Genomic DNA, 22,604 nt, shown 5'->3' with positions numbered 1-22,604 from the left:
TTAATTGACGTCTTATGTCCAGCAAACTTGCGTCAAACCCGGCACCTGTCAGGTATAAATACTACCAACGTTGCCTTAAGCAATTGTGGTCGAGAGCTGTTGTGCACCCTGTTGTGCATGCCGTTGCCGAGCACTGTAGCACTCTGTCGCTGCAGCCTGCTGTCCCTGTGGTGGTGAAGCTACTGATACCATTATCACTGCTAAAGCGCGAACGATGGTGCAGTACGCTTAGGAGCCGAACAGACGTCCCTCTGCGAAGAGCCCAGCAGATCCAGCTGCCCGCGGACGCTGTCCCCGCCTCCTCCTCTCGACGCGCTGAAGAAGAGCCGCTGCCTTTCTCGTGCAGAGAAATCCAGCTCCGGCGCTTCCGGTTTACCCTCGCGGGTGACAGGGATATCGAGCTTCCCCTGAAGGAGATACCAATCCTCCATCATTCTATTCAGAGGTATGGTGCTGACTAAACCCTTAAACGAGAATTCTTGAAACAAACCTTGGCAAAACCAACTTAACTTAAAGCTACTTACTTACTCCCCTTCCACGTTTTAGGCTTAGGTCAGGCACACTTAGGCTTAGTTAGAAGCACCAGTTGAGTATTTTAGCCTATTGTATATATGACTGTATATATGTTTTATTACTTTTAACCATTGTATGGCTAAGAAACCATACCAATGATTTTACAGTATTATTTCGCAATACTTATCTCACTGTACGTACTTTTTATCATAACAAGCTTTGCAATTGTGGTAATACATTTCTCTTGTACGAGAAGAAAGACTATGCAATAAATGTTAACCCTTTATTGACAAACGCCCGTCTCTCTATTCTCTACATCTCGTGAAACTAAACTGCACTAGACTGACTGAGTGAAATACATGTCTATTGTTTCACACGACCCTAGAGATTGACTCTTGATCTGAGGAGCAAAGTTGTCATGTTGCACAGTTGTTGGAAAACTGAATCCCTTCTTGTCTGTGCCAGGGAACTGATCACTTCCTATACAGAGAAGAAAGTTTCCAGTGACCTCTGAGCTAGTTGGTAACACAACCCAATTAAGTTTAGCATAGTCAGTGGAGGCCTGGAATATAAGCAGTTCCACGTCGATACTACTGTTTATGTTATTCCAATGCGCAGGGCCTAGTGGGAAACTAGGAACTACACTACATGGCGCCCAACGTTTGGTAAGGCGATAAACTAACGCAAGACAGTAGAGTAACTCAGTCGTGCATATTTCACACAGACCCCTTTCTCCCGTAAATACTCCATTAGACGTCTGGAGTGGGTGAAAGGTTAAAATCCGCCCGACCTTAGTAGGAAGAGATTCCTATGTAAAGCTCTGGTTTATTCAACGTTGAAGGATACAGTGTTCCAAAATATTGTGCACCTAATCTTTGTCTCCTTGGAGACCTACTCTGCAAACCTTGCATTTTAACAAATGTCGGTAGAAAACAACGGAACCTCTGGGGCCGCAGTAGATGCGACTCAGCAAGGTCCCGAACAAGCAGACCCGGATGCTATAATCATCCCGGTCAACTTAAGAAGATCTATAACTTTAAAACTTATAGAAAACGGACTGACACCTCAAGGTGGTACAGTAATTTTCGTGATAGAGGCTCACGAGTATCGGCAGACAGAGGTATTCTATTCATGGATAAACTTTCCAGCGGCAAACGCTACAACACAAGAGTTTCACTATTACAAAATAGAGAAACCTCCGGAAGAGTACGCTCCTTTCGAGGAGATTGAAATTCCACTTAAATTTCAAGAGCACCTGCTCTGGTTTAATGGCGCCCTAAAACACAATGATCACATAACTAGGCTCGGTCCTCTAGGTAGACCAGGAGCAACGTGGCCGGTTCTAGCCAGCTACACACCACATCCTGACATTGCAAGAATGTCTAAGGAAGAGCTGTTAGCACAGCTCAAAACACTAATAAAAATACATAGGGAATTAGTCCAATATGTAATGCGGACTGCAACAGTCCAGCCAGCTGTTAATTCACACCAGCTGACCCCTCACCAGGGGAACACAAATAAAATAACACCACAGAACATACAGTCATGTCTTGGTAAAACACCCGTAAAACGGGAACAAATACCTTTCTGGTTAGCACAGAAAATCACTCAAATAGAGGCAGTATTTCCTGATACTACCCCTATTGAGAAACACAGAATCTTGACCAGCTGCCTTCCTATGGGAATCGCACCACACGTGGAGGACTGTGACACTTGGGGTACAGTCTTTGCTTCCATTTACACAAAAACACACGGTGTTCCGTCTATGGCAGTTATACCAGAAGTGCTAAAACATATTCAAAATGAATTCGGTCCAGAGCCCGCTTTAAATCTAGGTATGAAATTACTGAAAGACTTCAAGCAGGTCTCGGCTATATTATTAGCCAACATAAAAGGAGAAGCGGCATCTGTGGCGATTCGCCAGAAGGTGAGGGAAACAGATATAAAAGATCCTGTTGAGCTTGCAAAAATCATAGAAAAATGCTATGAAGAATTAGGTAGAGACAGCTTGAGTGGGAAACCGGTAAAGCCCCAACTGCTCGAAAGTCCTGAAAAATTATTTATTAGAAATAATTCAAACACTCCTAAAAAGAGCTGGGATGGAAATAAACAATCCACTCCCAAGGAAAAAGTTTTCCAGTCCAGAGGAAGGTCTCCTCGACGGAGGGAAAGAACTCCGACTCGAGAACGCCAGTCTCCCCAGAGGGAGCCCTCTGAGAAAAGATATAACCTTAGAAATAGGTATAATCTGAAAAAACCTGATAGATATCAAAGTATTGATACACGTCCCTCTCGATCTTCTCCACAGAATTCGGAAAGAAGAGGACGGTCAGACCCAGGAGAGCACACCAAGTCCAAAGACAAGGAACCTGCTCAAAATAAGAAATCTCAATTTCAGAATCAGAAGGTAGCCAGTATTAGAGTAATCAACCATGCCGAGAATACTGAGGACACAGTTGAAAAACGGGGAGTGGGCATTGACAATGTTGGACAGTGCAGCAGAAATCAGTATAGCGCGCAAGATCTTTATTATTATTATTATTATTATTATTGGGACATTTGTTGAGCGCTGCGATTACGCACACCGGCGTGTCCACGCGCTGAAAGTGGGAGTAGGCATATGACAGGGAACACAAAACTACGTGGTCCATTATTTACTGTAAAGATAAGTTTTTAGTTTTGCACGGAATCTAGCCTCATCTGGTTCCAAACGCAGGTCCGTTGGCAGTTTGTTCCAGTTGGTTGCCGCCAAGTATCTGAAAGACCTGCCTCCCATGCGGGCTTTCTTAATTCTTGGAGTCCTCAGTAGGCCACCCCCTGTTGATCTGAGCGCGCGTGTTGGTATGTACGCTTTGATCAAATTCGTCAGAGGGGCGGGTGCCCTGCCATTCAAAATGCGATGACAGGTGCAGAGGGCTTTATACTCCACTCTTCTCCTCACCGGGAGCCAGTGTAGCTGCTGGAGGGCCGCCTTAGAAGGCGCCCTTTTAGGCAGTCTGAGAATCAGACGCGCTGCCGCATTCTGCAGCACTTGCAGCCGGGCCATGCTTTTTTCTGGAGCCCCCAGGTACAGCAGGTTCCCATAGTCCGCCCTAGCTGTCACCAGGGCATGAACCAGGGTTTGACGTGCTTCAAGCGGGAGTAAGTCCAGGACCTTTCTCAGCTTCTTCAGAATCCCGAAACAGACTCCCACCACCCGATTAATCTGGGGGCCAAATGTGAGCCCAACGTCAAACCACACCCCCAAGTTGCGCGCCTCTAGGCACGGGGTTGGGGTAGGTCCAAGGCAGGAGGGCCACCATGCCGGCGACCAGGCAGACTGGGCTCTCCCTACCACCAGCACCTCTGTCTTGCTGCCGTTCAGCTTCAAACAATTGTTGGCCATCCATTCGGCTAGATCTTTCATGCACGAACGGAAGCCATCGGCAGCAAGACAGGGCGCCTGCGACAGGGAGATCACCAGCTGCGTGTCGTCGGCGTAGGAGACCAGTTGGAGGCCATGGCTCTCCACGGTCGATGCAACAGGCGCGACATACATATTAAAGAGGGTTGGGCTCAATGACGAGCCCTGCGGCACGCCTTGGCCCAGAGGCACCCCCCTTGAGTAGCAGTCTCCCTGCTTGACTTGAAAACTTCTCTCATTGAGGAAGTCTTGGATCCATCTCAGCGCGGTGCCAGAGATGCCACCTCTGTTCAGACACTGTAGCAAGATGTTATGTGCTACAGTGTCGAACGCCGCGCTGAGGTCCAACAAGATCAAAGCCATAGTTTGGCCTGCATCCACGCCCTCTCTCAGATGTTCCGTCGCCATGAGGAGGGCGGACTCGGTGGAATGTCGTGGCCTGAAGCCAAACTGCGTCGCATGGAGCAGTCCCCTTTCCTCCACGTGCTTCATAATTTGGGTATTAACCACCTTTTCCGCCACTTTTGACAGAAAAGGCAGGAGGGAGATGGGCCTCAGATTTTCTAATACCTCGAAGCCTAAGTGGGGTTTCTTCCGGAGCGGGAGCACCACCGCCTGTTTCCATCCGTCCGGCAGCTTCCCTGATCCGAAAGATACGTCTTGATGAGTCATCTGGAGACAGTGGACACGAATGAATACATTCAGGTTGAAACTGCCGACACCAGACTTAGCGAGCCCCATAAAATATACTAAATAACATTGCGTATGGAGGGTGATAAGACTAGGAAAATTAAGGGTCTATTTTGGGATAAGCTCTCAAAAGGCTATGATATTCTGTTAGCTAAAAAAGATTGGCCCCCGGAGTTTGTCAGGGAGTGCCCTCGTGGCGAAGAAGTGATTATGCCTGCCTTCTCGAATCACATTCCGATTCACAAAAAATATACATATGCAAGGAAATGGGCAGTAGCCCAGGCTCCGGCTTTGTATAAAAATCATGTAGGATGGGATGAGGATTCTCCTCCTCACAAAATCCAATTAAAAAGTGAACCGACTGCCCAACGGCAGTATCCCATAAAGCAAGAAGCTAAAAAACAGGTCAGGGAGATCTTAGATCAACTTGAGTACCAGGGGGTGATTGAAACATGCACCTCTCAAATGAACAATCCTTTGTTTCCTGTCTCCAAGCCAGACAATTCATATCGTCTAGTTTTGGACTACAGACATCTTAATACATGTTGTAAAACTTTTGCAGTACAAAACTCGCATAGTGCAGCCCTAATGAATAATATAGTTAGGAAAAAATATAAAACGACATTAGACATATCTAATGGTTTCTTTTGTCAAAACATTGCACCAGAAAGCAGATATTTGACCGCTTTCTCCGCATTTGGGTCGCAGAAAAAATTCTGTCGACTCCCACAGGGGTTCAAGAACAGCCCAGGACTATTCTCAGCTAGGGTAACAGAGTTACTACAAATCTATGATGATGAAGCATTATCTTACGTAGATGATATTTATCTCACAGACGACGACTTGGATACTCACTTGAAAAGAGTGAACACCATCATACTTGGGTTCGCAGCAGAGGGTTACAAATTCAACTTTAAAAAGTCTCGAATTGCCCATCTGACAGTACTGTTGTTAGGGTACGAATTATCAAGTGAAGGGAAAAGCCTAGCGGACAACTTCTTAGAGAAGTGCGCTGTACTCCAGGCTCCAAAAACGCTGAAGAATTTACAATCCATTCTAGGTTTTCTGAATTTCGGAAGAACTTACATTCTAAATTACGCAGAGAGGGTTAAACCTCTCTACGAACTAATTAAACCTGATTTTAAACAAATCAATTGGACTCAAAAACACACAGAAATTTTGAGATCACTGCAAACAGACATGTTAGCAAAAACAAAATTAGATACACGTGACAACACACGTGATCTTGTAATCCGAGTCATCCCAGGAAGATGCGGATTCACGTACCTAACCTCTAATGAGGGAGAAAAGGTACCAATAGCTTACAAATCACATTTGTACACAAAGGCTGAAATAAAATTCAGTTCAACGGAGAAAATTCTAACTGCGGTTCAGACTGCTGTAGCGAAAGAAAGGCCCCTAGCACAAGGTAAACGAATAATAATCGTAACTCCTATACCGGCTTTAGAAGCGGTGACTAAAGCAAGCATTCCTAATGCTAAAGCTTTGCAACCGAGATGGATTCAGTGGGTTAATTCTCTTGCTGCAACAGACGTAGTTTACGAATTTGATCCTAACTTAAAAACACAGGAATTTTTACAATATGAATATGAATGTCCTCTGCCAATTGAAATCCTGCCTCTCGAAGAATACGGAAGTATTATATATACTGACGGATCAGCACAACCCGCAGTTGGGGGTAAGCAAGCTTACAGTGCTGCGTGCGCGATTGTAAAAGGTCGCTGGCACAAAGGAAAATTTAGACCACTGGTCACCAAAACACAATCTCTAGGAGATTGCTCGGCTCAACGAGCTGAATTAGTAGCATTTAAGATGGCGCTAGAAAATACCGATCGTGAATTCCCCACACTAATAGTGTGCGATTCTTTTTATTGCGTACAATCTTATAATGAATACTTGCAGAATTGGGTGGAAAATGGTTTCAAAGATGCAAAAGGTGGCACAATAAAGCATAAAATGCTTTGGGAACAGGTAGTTCTTTTACAAAAAGAACTACAAAAGACTCACGTGATACATACACTGAGTCATCAACGTGATGGCGTTCACGTTGCAGGGAATTCATTGGCTGATGAAGCCGCGAAGGCAGCTGTGCAAACGGCTTCCGTAGCTGCGATAACTCGGTCACAAACAAAAATAGACAGCGATATTCTACAAGCTGTCAGTGCGTCAGTAAAAAATGATAAGAAAACACTCCCAAAAGGTTTTCCAGAAAAGTACTTATACTTGACGGATACGAATAATGTTCCTTTTGCTCGAATCCCAGGAGTGGGGGATAGAGTAATTCCAAACAGGGAACACAGATTAGGACTAATCAAAGCGGCACACGAAGGGCTTGCATCTGCACACGCTGGCGTTTCCGCAACAATATCACTATTAAAACAGAGATATTGGTGGCCTCGCTTGGGAATACAAACTAAAACGTATGTATTAGAATGCGACATATGCCAAAGGATAAAAGTTTCAACAGTGAAACGACCAGCGCAGACACCCCTTCTCATCTCGGATAAACCATTTGCATGCGTTTACCTGGACCACTGTGGTCCCCTACAAAGGGACGGCAACTATAGATATATCATGGTAGCAGTGGATTCCTGTACGAGGTTCATATGGATGTGGCCCCAGCGCTCGGCTGACGCTAGAACGGTTATAAAAGATTTGCGAGTCTTTATCGGCACATACGCAATTACCACGTTCCATTCTGACCAGGGTCCTGCTTTCAGCTCTCGAGCTTATAAGGAGGCCATGGCTAGCATGGGAATTGGGTTGCGGTATTCTTGTCCGTCGCACCCCGAAGGGAACAGTGTGGTAGAAAGAAAAAACCGGGACATAAAGCAATCTATAACAGCGAAGGTATTAGGTTCAGGCGCTGGGTGGGTCAAACATTTAATAAGTGTCCAGACTAGTCTTAACAACATGCCAAGAAATTCTCTAAAAGGTTTCAGGCCATACGAACTATTGTTCGGAATTAGAATGCGAGTTCAGGACCTCGATAGTCAGATGTCAGTGGTACAAGAAGAAACAACGCACTTTGATGTAAAGGATCGTTTGGCTGTTTTACAGGAACTGAACGAAACAAGAAAATCCTTAAGCAACACAAAGTTAAAGCAATAGCCACCTACCACTGACGAGGCACCACCAGCAACAGCCCCAGCAAGGCCTGTCTGGATTCCAAAGATTGGGGATCTAGTCAGAGAAAAGATCGCGGTTAAGAAGGAATTTGGGCCTTCTTACAGAAGGCTGTCTTAGCAGTCACCGGAACAAGATCAGTTGTGCTACCGCCCCTTGCTGGTAAAAAGGAGAACAGAGTTGTGTCTATCGATCTGGTAAAACCACAAGCATGTGGCCTATAATCAACAGTAGGCCCAGTGGACTCCCAAGAAATAACAGAATACCCAAACTTGCAACAATCCAAGAGGTTCAAACTGAAAGACTAATCACATTCGATCAGCCTGCAGTGCACAATGAAGGACTATGCAATAATGCCATGGAACTCGTGCCTCTTGAAACACAGATTGAAACAGTTCGTCAAGAAACAACACCAGTCTACAATGATGTGGCATCAGAAAGTGCTACCGAGAGACAGATTGAAAGAACAATCCCATCAATTGACAGAACTGCCTCTGGTTATTTCATCAACTTCGACAACTTCTCTGAAGATTTAAACGACCCCGAAGTGATGCCAGAAACAAAAAAGACTTTTAAAGAAAAAGCAACGGAACTCTTTCATCAACTAAAAGAAATCTACCTTGTTTCCCCTTGGCTAGAGTTCTGGTTCGGTCTAGGTGTATTTTTCCTCCTGCTTTGGCTCATCATGGTACTGTGTTTGGGAAAATTCATTGAGGGAAAATATATTACAATGGACACAGCAAGTCAGAACATCAACCTAGTCCTGAAACCACACAGATCATCCCACGTGAAGAAAAGAGAACTGTCAACAGTAAATGTCACAGCAATTCCAATACCTGGTGGGGTAGTATGGGAGAAAACAGACTATGAAATCTATGGTCCGGTCGAAATCCTGAAGTATCCTCATCAACTAAAGGTTTCCTTAAGTGACTTTGTGACACCTAGTACATTCTCTGATGATTGGGACTTTAACAGTATTAATGACATGATGTCTGATTTAGTAATGTCAGCTAGATTCACAGATCATGATTATTTACAAGGTTCATCTAGTTATGAGCAGTTATTCTGTTACACCCACTATGGGGATCATTACTTGCATAAATCTGCACAGCCTAGAAATGTTTTTATGTATAATCAATGGGAACATTGTGCAACACCACCTAAAAGCAGTTCTAAAGCATTTTTTGAGAAATTCAAATACTTCTCAGGGTTTAACACCAGTGATGCAGAAATGTTTTATTATAAACTGTTAGAGAAAACAGGAATGAAAACAATGCTGACAAATTCTAAATTGATATATTCAGAAGCATTTTATGACAAAATGATGACATTTGGTTTTGATTATTGGAAAAATAATATTGAAACGAAAACAATCTGGGGTACAAAAGATTGGCAGGTGCAAGGCATTGAAGCACTATTTAGAACCTGCATGATACCAGAACAAATGTTATTTTTAAATGACACAATACACCAAACATCTTGTCTTGGCCTAGCTAAGATCAAAGACCTTAAAACGCCGTCTATACCAAAGCCAATACCTGAAAATGCAACTGCAGATATTGAGTTAGACGTAACACAAATTTTAAATTTGAACAGAACACATCCTGATTGGAAAAAGTGGTTAATCTGGCCTACTGACACAAACAGCTGTCAAGATAGATTCCTGAATAAAACACAGGGGTTAAAAATGACCAGATTAGACTCAAGATATTCCCAGAGACAACATCCAGGGATTATAACAACATACAGTGTAGGGAAACTCTGCCTCGAATGGCTAACTTCGTCCACACTGGCTGAAATTAAGCAACACTTATCTTTACTAAAAGATGGTGCTGATTTGCGCGATTTCATTCTTGGACCACGCAAACAGCGTCAAAAGCGTTTCATAGCGACCAGTATCTATGCTGCTTACAACGAGGCTTGGAAAGTCAAACAAATTGAAACTGCTGAAAAAATACGAGAAATTGATCGTATTAATTTGGAGAAATCACTTTCTGTAGTAGACAATGGGTTAATGACTCTGTCTTCCAGAATATATTCGTTGGACAATATTGTATCCTCTGCCTTTGATGTGATAGACAGAGATTTGCTTATGTTACAACATGGCCAGTCTCAATTACGCTCTATTATAGAATTAGGCTGGACGCTGCAAAATCTTCGTTCAGGCTATGTGCCTTGGCATTTAATCAACACAACGTCATTATTTTCCAGTTTTAACCTTACTGATAAACAGATCAGTTTGGCACAGAAAGGAGCAGACTATACAATCCTGAGCATCGAAAAACTCGAGAGATTACCATTGACAATGTCAGAGAGTCCTGTCATTGAATGGGTAATACACGGAATTATCAAAATTCCGATAACAACTTTCCGATTTAAAAAGTGCCTTGAGTACATACCTGCTGGCCAGTATGATCAATTGGGTAAAGGATATGTAAAATCTGAATGGAAATTACCATACACTCATTCTTGCTATAGTGACAGCGACAAAAATGTATTTCTTAGTGGTAATAACTGTAAACATTCACTAAGCGGTATACTTTTGTGTCAAGGTATTAATTTACATGGAGCATGTGATGGAAATTCTAACAACCTTTCATGCCACCAGCTAGTCACACCTGCAACTCAGATAGAGCCCTTCTTTATGCAACTCGCAAACGGGAGTTACATTCTTAGAACGGATCACAGATGTTGTGGCCTCGTGCCAGGGAAAGTTATCTAGTAGAAGTAACATCCATGGTCAAATGCTGTATGCAAGCATTGTTTCCGAGTGGGGCTGCAGACTCAGTGACTCCCATCTGGCCTCGTCTGAATCACTATTCTATACGAATTGATACTTTAAGCAAAGTTAAATCTGTACTTTTACAGACAACAGTGCCTATAACGTCATCAAAAGAGACGTATGATCTTCTAGTTGCAAGGACAGCAACTGAAGTTCATGACCTTTTATCAACAAATTGCCCCGTGCATTTCGTACAAATGCTAAGCCAACTCCTTAACATGTCTAGTGCCACAAGCGTCCCAGGCATATTCAAGACAGTCTTTACGGGACTGCTAACGCCTTTTCAAGCAATTTTGGGAATCGTTCCTAATTTTGTGCACTCTGTTTTTGGCGGCATACCATTATTTTTGGGACTTGTAGCAGGGATTTTATTTTTGACCCTCCTACTTCGTTATGGCAAGCCTCAGCTCAGACATAGCTCCCATGGGAATGGAAGAGACAATCCTAGCAATGCGCTACCGGGACAGGATAACTAACGTCCTCGGATTGGCCAGGCTGAGAGATCTAAACATGACCTGGTTCCTTTCATTCAGACCTGTATGGCAAAATTGCATTTTACCTGTGCTACGATGTATGCTTTGCGGCGATGAATGCGTGTTGGACATCTGTCTTTCACTTCCATCAGCAGTACCAATGGACGTCGATACTTTGCTCAGTCCAATAACGGCTCACGCATTGTGTTGTCCCCAGCGGCTACCAATCCTGATGACGGCATTTGTGGAGACTCCTGTGCTACAACCAGTTGGTAACAGTGGAGCGCGTGACAAAAGCAACATCACCCAGGTACGGCCCTCTCTGAGCATTGCTGCTCCTGACTACGATGACAGCAATCATTCTCACACCTGCCAAGTTACAGCACTATCAAATTTGGTTGAACTGTCACCTGAATTTGTAGACCAATTCTTTGCGAGCCTGTCTGATATGATGTTCCCACCTATACAGAAACAATAACTTTGAGAAGCTTTCCGACACACAGCGTTCCCATGAAACTCTGAATTCGGCCTTCACTTCTAGTCAACAAAGACTGCTAGCAGCGTTGGAACTCTGTTTCAGCGTTCAAGCATTAATTCTCTTTGGATTGGATATTTTTCAAATATTGACCTTTTTTTTGGCACGAACAAATCTTTGCTTGAGGTAAAATCTATTCTTAAAGAGCAGAAGTTCATACTTCTATTTTTTACACACACCTAGAGACATAACAACTTACATTAGCCTCTAGCACACATTTTGCAAATGCATTTATATGTGATGATTTATCTCGCCCTTCTTCTGTCAGAGATACTTCATGTGTAATTTTTATGCATAATCGTTCATAATCGTTCATTGATTTCACATGCCATAATTTTTGAATCATTGATTTCACATGCCATAATTTTTGAATGATTTCTATGCTTTAAATAACGTACAGCACCTAAAATTCATGTATTATGTATTTTGGGGTGGGCAATGTACATACATCTAATTACTTTAGTTTTAGTAATTTTGATGGACATTAACCCGTGGAGTGGGTGTTGCGTGTTTATCTAGGGTCCTGATCGATACTGTGACCTTATGCCCCAATTCGGCTATAAATCCATTTTATTCCCTATATTGGCATAACCGTTCAAGTGCGATATTCAAAAAGTCATCTCTGACCTCACACGAACAGAGCCACGTTCAAGGATATCTCTCTCTGCCACTTCCTTTGCGACCAATTAGTGCAATGACAGAGCAGAAGTCACTATCTGATATTCCTAGATTAACACTCCGAGTTCTTCAACAAGATAAAAACTCAGCAAACTGGGAAATCACCCTTGCTATGTTTTGATTAGTAATAGAACTCTAATGAGCAACTGATCGCTATCACTTCCTAGTGATATCTTTAATTGACGTCTTATGTCCAGCAAACTTGCGTCAAACCCGGCACCTGTCAGGTATAAATACTACCAACGTTGCCTTAAGCAATTGTGGTCGAGAGCTGTTGTGCACCCTGTTGTGCATGCCGTTGCTGTTGCCGAGCACTGTAGCACTCTGTCGCTGCAGCCTGCTGTCCCTGTGGTGGTGAAGCTACTGATACCATTATCACTGCTAAAGCGCGAACGATGGTGCAGTACGCTTAGGAGCCGAACAGACGTCCCTCTGCGAAGAGCCCAGCAGATCCAGCTGCCCGCGGACGCTGTCCCCCGCCTCCTCCTCTCGACGCGCTGAAGAAGAGCTGCTGCCTTTCTCGTGCAGAGAAATCCAGCTCCGGCGCTTCCGGTTTACCCTCGCGGGTGACAGGGATATCGAGCTTCCCCTGAAGGAGATACCAATCCCCCATCATTCTATTCAGAGGTATGGTGCTGACTAAACCCTTAAACGAGAATTCTTGAAACAAACCTTGGCAAAACCAACTTAACTTAAAGCTACTTACTTACTCCCCTTCCACGTGTTAGGCTTAGGTCAGGCACACTGGGGTAGGCTTAGTTAGAAGCACCAGTTGAGTATTTTAGCCTATTGTATATATGACTGTATATATGTTTTATTACTTTTAACCATTGTATGGCTAAGAAACCATATCAATGATTTTACAGTATTATTTCGCAATACTTATCTCACTGTACGTACTTTTTATCATAACAAGCTTTGCAATTGTGGTAATACATTTCTCTTGTACGAGAAGAAAGACTATGCAATAAATGGTAACCCTTTATTGACAAACGCCCGTCTCTCTATTCTCTACATCTCGTGAAAGTAAACTGCACTAGACTGACTGAGTGAAATACATGTCTATTGTTTCACACGACCCTAGAGATTGACTCTTGATCTGAGGAGCAAAGTTGTCATGTTGCACGGTTGTTGGAAAACTGAATCCCTTCTTGTCTGTGCCAGGGAAGCTGATCACTTCCTATACAGAGAAGAAGGTTTCCAGTGACCTCTGAGCTAGTTGGTAACACAACCCAATTAAGTTTAGCATAGTCAGTGGAGGCCTGGAATATAAGCAGTTCCACGTCAATACTACTGTTTATGTTATTCCAATGCGCAGGGCTTAGTGGGAAACTAGGAACTACACTACAGTGGAGGGCTATTGCCCTTGGCACATGAGATCTAGTAAGGGCTTAATTATTAAATGGGTGCAATGGTTCAGTTGGGCAACTCCTGGCAGAAGCACCTCCATCAAAGTTTTTGTCTTGACTGCTGACTGCCACTGAGGGTAGTGCAAGGTCCAGGTCCCCAGCCTCCGTCCACACCACCATTGAAAATGTGGCACTCTACTACACAGCCACGGGAGGTGGAGAGACCAAGCCACGTATCTGAGGAGGTGTCTAGTGAACTGGCATCCACCAATTCCTCATACCAGGTGTCCTCAGGATCTTCTAATGGCTGGTATCTATTAGGTTCCACAGACCCTACCCAATCCCGGCCTGTCACAGGAATAAAGCAGAGGCTCCGACATGGGGAGTCTCCTCCCAGAAGCAGCAATGGACGATGCCTGTCCGCCTGTGAGTCAGAGTCAGGAATTACTATGGGGACGGCACCACCCCGGGGCATCGGCACTAGACTAGTGCCACTCCGGATTTGTCACTGGATCTTTGGGGTCCGACTGGTGCCAGTGGTGGAAAACTAGTAGGGGCTCCTTCCGGACCTGTGGGACCAGAGTGTGCTCCAGAGGGTTGGGGCCATCCAAAAATGAGGTGCATGGCCGCATAAAATTCTTTTAGTTGGGCAGGGGTCGCTGTGGTTCCTGGAAACTCAGGGAGGCACAGAGAAAGCCCAGGTGCAGGCTCCACCACAAAGCTATGCTTCGAGTGTCGACGGCCCCGCAACTCATCTTAAGACTTGAACAGTAAAGTCAAAGACCTCTTTGATGTCTTCTTTTTTTTGTGGGACTTTCCAGACTTCCCCAATGACTGGCAGTGGGACGACGATCGCCGGGTAAGACTCCGCGAATACTGTTGAGACCTTTCTCGTGACCAAGATCTGGAGTGTCGCAGGAGTTGGTCAGCGCCTTGCGGTGAGGAACTTCAAGGACTGCTTTCTCGTGTTTTAGGATGCATGGTGCGGCAATCCTTGCGCGTCTTGACATCGTGATAGCGCTCTAGACCCCAAAGGCAAACCAAATGTGGGTCTGTCACCAACATCTGACAGTGACTGGCACCAAATGGCTTAAATGTGTCGAAATGTGTCAGTCAAAAATGGACTGTGGGTAGCTGACTGGGGCAGAAAGAAAATAGCTGATGTCAGTGCGCTGAGGTCCGCTGAAGTGGAATCTCTATAGGCACTGCGCACACCATTCCTAGCATGGATGATGCCGACAATGCCATGCGGAGCCATAGGACGCTAGCTACCGGCACATGCTGCTCATCAAAAGTTTCCAGAATCAGTGGGATGCCTGGGAATATTCATAAGTAAGGAGTCTGTGGTAATAAGCTTTATATTTTGCAAATAAAAGATCCCAAGAAGGGATGACCAAACACTTTAGACGGACGATATGGAGTCAGATGTAATATAAAGCAAACAAATTACAGCTCAAGAGCCGAAAGGATAATTTTTAGGCATCATAGCAACAGCGTTTCTATATGGAAATTATATTCTCATACAATTGTGAGGAATGAACAAAACCACGGTGGACATGCTGTTCAATAGGGTGCAGAAGGGGTTTGGTTCTTGAGACCCAGTTACCCCCAGAAAATGTATGTTTTTGTGCTTTGTATGTCAGGGTCTTTCCTACAAGTACTCCATACTTCAAGCAGAAGCCAAGTAAGGGCAGTCAGTACTGGGCTGATCTGGTCAAAGCTTTTGGTAATAGAGAGTAACAGATTACAGAAATATGATCCAGCTCTGAAAGAAGCAACACATGGTGTAGGCTGTCCAGTCAAAAGGGCACTATCATTAAGTTTGCATGATGACTAAGACATGTAGTATAAGTTTTAGGTCAGCAAGGACGAAGACAGCAATGGCAGGTGGAGACCCAGAATTCATCAAGTTACGTTTTAGGGAAGGGGGACGGTAGATTTTGTCGATCATGCAAAGAATCAAACTAAGTATTACACATACTACACAACTCATACAATGCAGTGTTGCTTGAAGGCTTGCAGTTAGACAATGGAAATTATACTAAAGTTACATTATCTAATGATGTGAGCTAATAGTCGAATGTAGGTCTTTAAAAGAATAGACGATAGTGAGTAACACCACATGAAGATGTAATAGCTGTAAATCGAAAAAAAATAATATAAGAAAGAACTTTGTTATGTAGAACGGATCAATACCAGTTTAATTATATTCCAGAAAACCCCACCTCCTCCGGAAGCCTGATCAGCGTAAATTGATCAACTGTATTGTATGAGGCTGACTGGTCAAGAAAAATTAAGACAAGTTGGGCTGCTGCGATCTCAATCCGTTTTAGATTATTTACTGCCGACACTAGGGTGGCTTCTGCTCCTAATCCTGCTCTATATTCCATATGAATCTCATGCTGCAGCTTATTGTCTTCTAGGTGTCCCATGTCATGCTGCAGCTTATTGTCTTCTAGGTGTCCCATGTCATGCTGCAGCTTTTTGTCTTCTAGGTGTCCAGCCATTCAATAATTATATAATTAGCCTCATCTGAAGGGTTATGATTAGCTTTTTTGAAGATCTGCTTCAACATCAATTATTTTCATCCCTGTGGAAACAAATCACAGGTGAATTTAGTGTTAAGAATTAGGGGCGATTGCTGGAATAACAGCAGAGGCACTAACTTTGAAAATTCTCATGGAAAAGGTGCTATAAAGGAATCCATATTTTTGTGTAAATATTCTCTACATATCTGGTTCAGATACAGCAAGTCTCTAATATATGACCAGCAATAATATAATGTGAACCAGAAAACAGAGTTTCCCAATTGCAATCCAAATCTAATAATTTTTTTAAGTTAACATGGATATCCCTTATTTTATTTAGTCAAATGTGATGCCAACGTATTATACAATGATTGTGTTGGGAAAAGAGGGGTCATACATTCAGGTTTTGTGAGTGTAGAAACCCCTTGTAGAAACATTTTCGAGCAATAAGCTCCCAACAGTGCTCTCTATATGCCCAATATGCTTCAGCAAACGATCCACGCCATGTTCTTTAATTACTTTCAATCTTTCATCTTTCTTCCCTTAATTCAACAGAGAACCATGCACTACCCTTATCTGGACAAATAACTTTTATTAATAAATTGAGGTTTTTAGACAAGCGAATGTGACAGACAAATTTCGGTAAAAATGTCATGTATAGAGTATCTGGATTCTGAGATAGATTTGCTGCAGCCCATTGTTTAAATAGGTCACAGGCCTTCGTGGTGTCTAATGTATCCCACATACTAATAGGTTTTATAATTTTCTAATAATACAAAGAAGTATGCCCTGTTTGCCCCAGAACAAAAATAAATGAATAGAATAGTTATTAAGCACTGGTTAGCCAGATAAGGTAAAAGGATTTCTTCACTGTACCTAGTCCCAATGGGGGAAACATAAGAGCCACTGTGTAACCTCCAGTGTGTTGTATCGATTACTGTTTGAAAATACCCCACATTTAACTTTACTTCCAACAAATACTAATACAAATAGTAGTTTATTGCGAAGAACCTAGACAAGAATATTTAAATCATCTAGGACAATCACTTCTTCTCCTTTCACAGCTAGAGAACCCCTATATCTTTGATGCACAGGCTTATTTTGTTAATTTTGTAGGTCAGATCAAAGGTATAACAGACTACACTCAAAGCAGAATTCCTATTTGAGCTTACATGGCAATAGGAGCCTTGAACAAAATTAGTATACCACATGTGTAAATAAAAGCAGGATAAGTGCAGAGACTGTGTTTTGTGAAAGCGGGACCACAAACCTTTTACTGAATGAGCAAAATATTTAGGCAAAGAAGAGCATTTTGAAATCTTGGACAATGTTTGCCTTCAGAGTAGCTGTTCATTACTCATCCAGTAAACGTTTTTTTCAGGCAGGAAAATGACAGCCAAATTGTGTTGTACTGCTCTGCAAGCAAACCTTTAGATTATCTTTATACATTAATCCTTGCTTCACATCATAACAAAGAGGGCTCACTATTTAACAATATTGGCTGTAGTACAGTCTTTTTGCATTGTTGTCATTTGTTCAATGCACTTTGTTGAAAATGTAGACATTCCTATACTTAAACTAATGCTGGGTTGCAAGTGACCTTAATTCACCTCTTTAAAAGGAGACCTACATAACTGAAAACACTTTTGATTAAGCATGAAGATTACAACTATGCATGGTATTTTTAACCATAATTCTCACCTTTAGCTGAAGTGGTAGTTCATCAGGAGCTTTTCCAGCCATCTCATCATCATCTTCCTCACTCAGAAACAAATTGCTTGGAATAATTCCCTTGGCGTACTTCTTGGTTATTTCAACAAAGTCATCTAAAGCAATGAAGCTTTTAGCTAAAAATCACAAAAAAATATTTTAAGTTTCAACATACCAATATATTTTTGTAAAGCAATGTGTTACTTACTGGGACAAACTAGGTAGAATAATTAATCAGTTAATTTCTAACCGTACCATGGAAACCTCAATTGAAGGAGGTTATTACTGCATAGAACCTCACTTTTTACTTCAAATAGTGATTAACACCATTATCATCTCTACCTTAGAAAGGTTGAGAATGATGACACAAAGTTCTAAGAGATAATAGGTGCAAAATATTAATGCTTATTAGATCAATGTTAGCACTTTTTTTCTCGGTATAGGAATGTAACATTTCAGAGGTTCCACTACATCTTGGTTTAAACACCTTGAAAAAACGTTTTTAATAGGGAAGAAAACACGCACACACACACACAAACACACACATATCTTCTACACAACAAAGAAAAGCCTGCACTCGAACCCTTGGGCAATTACCATTTTATTAGCAGACAGCACTTGCAAACAGGAACGTGTTTCAGGGGTTCTCACAGCCTTTGTCAACCTCAAAGTACGCCATTTTTAATTCGTATTTAAACACTTACAACAGGTGATACAACTTATGTGAACATAGACTACTTACTTTCACTTAGCATTTCCTTTGATTTAAACAAAAACAATAGGTTTCTTACAATCACGTAGCGAAGAAATAATTAAAATAAAATGCCTGCAATACACAGTTCTTGCTGTATAAATATCCACAATAAAAATATCATCTGTAGTTTATTCGTTATGTCGGCGCTGCACAATTCATTGTTTGAATGGCTCTTATAATAACTTTGTACATGTAGCCTTTCTCACAGTATATAACATGGTTACATTCAAGAGCTGGCAGCTCCTCATATTGTCTTTGATGTTCCACAAGTCACGAAGGCAATTACCAACTCTGCGTCTTTTAAAGCAACCAGAATAATAAATCGCAAAGCAAAAGCAGAGACGTTCAACGACCAATAAGAAGTAGCTGCCAGCTACTTCTTATAGTCCTAAAGGGGTATTATAAAATGCCTCACAGCGCCATGAACACTTCTAACTATATCAAAAGCCACCATAGAAAAACATTATCTGCAAATTGTTTCCTAAAATGGGCACTGTAAATTTCATTATTTAAATTATTCATACGATGACACTGGACATTCATTCATTTCTCATGTAGCTGCATCCAAGTGCTGACAGTCTGTTGTAATGTCTTTTAAATTTACAAACCATCAGGATAGTTGCCAATTTTGTTATATTTTAACCCAGATTAAAATATACAAATACAAAGTGATGTCATTGACCATGTCATGAGTGATGAAATATGTGAGATCATAAGCAGTGCTTTGTGAGGGCGCAAGTTATAGTTAGCTCAGCTAACTATAACTGCTGAATATCTCTTGTTTTGTATGAGTGAAACTTGAGCCTAATTATAATGTACCTGTAACATTTCTTTTTTTTTCCAGTAAAATTCAATGGTTTTTTAAATGCTAATTTCTAACTATAACATCCCTGTTACCTTTGGTTCTTACAGTGAATTTATATGTTTTTTAAATTCTATTTCCTAACTATAATGTCCATTTAACTTTTATTTTTTTCAGTGAATTTCTAAGGTTTTTCAAATTTGTTTTCCCAACTATAAGGTCAATGCAACCTCTGACTTTTTAATTACATTTTTAAGGTTTTTAAATTGCAATTTCTATCTAAAATGGCTCAATAAGGTTTATTTTTATAAGCTTGTATTTTCTTCGGTGGGTTAAGCATAGTTTTTTAAAATCTATTTGCGATGACATCGCGATGATCGCGATCATGTAGTGAAATCGCAAAGCAAAAGCAGAGACGTTCAACGACCAACACCACATTCCAAAATTTTAACTTCAAAAATTAATTCCAACTATTACAATACACACATTACTAACTTAAAGAACATGTTTGTACACACATTTTTGTAGTAACTTTTTAAAAACTGTACCCTACTTCCTGTTTTGGCGATTACAGAGACAGTTGCGAGGACTCCAGTAATCACGACGATTGTGCGTTCTTTAAGGGGTGCAAAACACAAATGTAGGCATTTTACAGTATTTTAGACACAAGAGGTTTATTACTGCACTGTTTAAAGTCATTTTTGTAGGGAGTTTGTGTAAAAACAACAAATTAAACCTATTTTCCATTTTCGCGGTGACTTTTAGCGTTGCGATCATATCGGTAGCTGCGATCGCAGCAAATACATTTTTGTGATTGGCCTGAGCGCTGAAATTCGGAGCTCAGACAGATTCTGGAGGCCTAGGCATGTTCTCCACCCAGGCTGTAATGCAGCCTAGGTGGAGAACATGGTAAGTGCGTATGGCTGTTTGGCCGGCCCGAGACGGCCGGCCAAAGCACCATGCACACTTCAGTGTGCCACCACTTTTCCCCTGCCCTGATAGCAGAGCAGGTGAGTGGGTTTATGAGTGTCTGAGTGACTCTGTGAGTAGGTGTTCCAGTGTCTCAATGGGTCTGTGAGTGAGAGAATAAGTCTCTGAGCGGGTAAGTGAATGGGTACATGCCTGAGACTGGGAGGGTGAGTGTCTGGGTGGGTCTGTGAGTGGATGCATGTGCCTTGATTGGGTGAGTGAGCGGGTGCATGCATATCTGAGAGAGTTTGTGAGTGGGTATGTGACTGAGTGTATCAGCAAGTGATTGAGTACATAAGTCTCGGAGAGAGCCTTTGAATGAGTGTGAGAGTTAATGTATGGGTGTGTTAGTGGGTGTATGAGTGTCTCAGTGGGTCTGTGAGTACATAAATGAGTGGTCTGTAAGTGGGTGCATGAGTCTCTGAGTGGGTCTATAAATGGGTGCATGACTCTACAAGTGAGTCTGTAAGTGGGTGCATAACTACCTGAATGGGTATGTGAGTGAGTGCATAAGTATCTGTGGGTATGTAAACAGGTGTATCAGTGTCTGAGTGAGTTTATGAGTGCATACAAGAGTGTGTGACAGTGACCAGCGAGTGTGTGTATACATATCTATATTTATTTGAATTTTTGTAATGTTTTCACCAATATTCACATGTTCCCGCAATGGTACACAGTGGGCTCTGCTGGGGGTCGCGGAATCGTCATGAATATCAAGCACAACGAAAAAAATCAATGTTGCGCGCATTACATGTGTCACTAACACACCCATTTCTCAAACATGGGGTCAGGGTATCTCAACCCTGACCCCTTATTTAGGCTTTCATGCAAATTTTCAGCCTCTGGAAAATTTTCTGGACAAAAAAATGATGGCCACAACTTCTTCCTGTTCAGGTTGCATCCAGCCAGTCAGAGCATTCCTGTTGGCGCATGCATTCGTGATTGTGAAACCATTGCGAAATATACGCAGCCAGAGATATATCTATAATTTTCACCTTAAATTTACTCAGAATTGCACCACATAACAAAAAGCACAATCTGCATAACAACATCTACCTTTCTTCCAAATTTGGTGTAATTCTTACCAGCGGTTTGGGTTGTAGATTGGACAATACGTTCCTATGGGAATAAAAGTTACAAATGCACTCTCTTTTCGAGCTCCTATTTCTCAGTCCACACTGCATTGATCTGCCCAAACTTTCCATGGCAGCCAGAACCTACTTTGACACATTTTTGGGAAACTTTCAAAAAGATTGGTCAAACACCATCAAAGTTATAGGCAAGTCCAAAAAATCATCCACATAATGATGGGACCTGTCTGTTCCCAACCTTCAGGACATCTTTACAATGTTCCCCTAAAACTGCTCCGACAGGTTACTGTAAAGAATGGTGGGTGACTAATGGGCCCCAAAGATCAACACATGCTTTATAAAGATCCCCAGGTACTCCATCCGGACCAGGGGCTTTAAAGATGAAAGGGCAACGATTGCTTCTATCACTTCAACTCACATCAAACTGAAATGTTGTCCCTCTAACAAAAGATGTAATAGAAGGGCAATAACTATTCCATTCCTGAGCTGGAATAGATAGGGCCAAATCTGGAACAGCTACCTCAGTAAAGAGGAGCTGGTTCAATACTTTCCTAAATTCTGAGCCATCTCGACATAAAAGCAGCTGTTAACTGTTCCCAAGATTCCCTTTTAAGGACACTCTTCAGATTCAGGTAGGCCATATGATACTGCCTTCCAGCCTCCTTGGGTCTTGGTTGCAGGTGAAGGGCCCTCACCACTTCTTTATGGACTTCAGTACAACTATCAAACCACTTTGGGCAGGTTCAAGGTGCCTTTTGCTTATTTGGGGTAAATCTGTGTAAATCCGTTCAGGCGTTTTTGAGAAATGCAAGTTTAAAATGACAGTGATATCTCTGGACGCGGCTATTTCATGAAGCTTTTGCAAAATATGTTGCACTCATTCGTTGAGTCAGGCAGTATGCATGCACATATCCAGTCACCCAGGTACTACCCTTCCACTCATCCATTCACTCTGGCTCTATCCATGCGTTCATCCATTCACTCAGGCACTAGCCAAACACTCGTCTAATGACCCTGGCACTACACTTGCACTCATAGATTCACTCATGCACTCAAGCCTTCACCCTGGCACTGACCATGCACATATCGAATCACTCAGCCAGTACCCATGCACTAACCTATTCACTCAGGTACTACCCAGACTGTGAGAGCCTCGCTTTCTCGCTGGAGTTCTCCCCTA

General features: G+C 42.3%; 1 protein-coding gene across 1 annotated transcript in view; it reads right to left on the bottom strand.

The window, feature by feature from the left end:
* Nucleotides 1–22,604, bottom strand: part of WFS1 (wolframin ER transmembrane glycoprotein) — a 330,063-nt gene that overhangs the window by 17,983 nt on the left and 289,476 nt on the right. Inside the window, exon 7 of the mRNA XM_086964111.1 lies at nt 17,800–17,945. Within this exon, the coding sequence (XP_086820237.1) occupies nt 17,800–17,945 (146 nt within the window). The remainder of the gene's footprint in view (nt 1–17,799; nt 17,946–22,604) is intronic.

The sequence above is a fragment of the Lissotriton vulgaris genome, chromosome 3_2 (genome assembly GCF_964263255.1).
Source record: "Lissotriton vulgaris chromosome 3_2, aLisVul1.2, whole genome shotgun sequence".
Taxonomy (NCBI): Eukaryota; Metazoa; Chordata; class Amphibia; order Caudata; family Salamandridae; genus Lissotriton; species Lissotriton vulgaris.
This window is presented reverse-complemented; position numbering and strand designations above follow the sequence as displayed.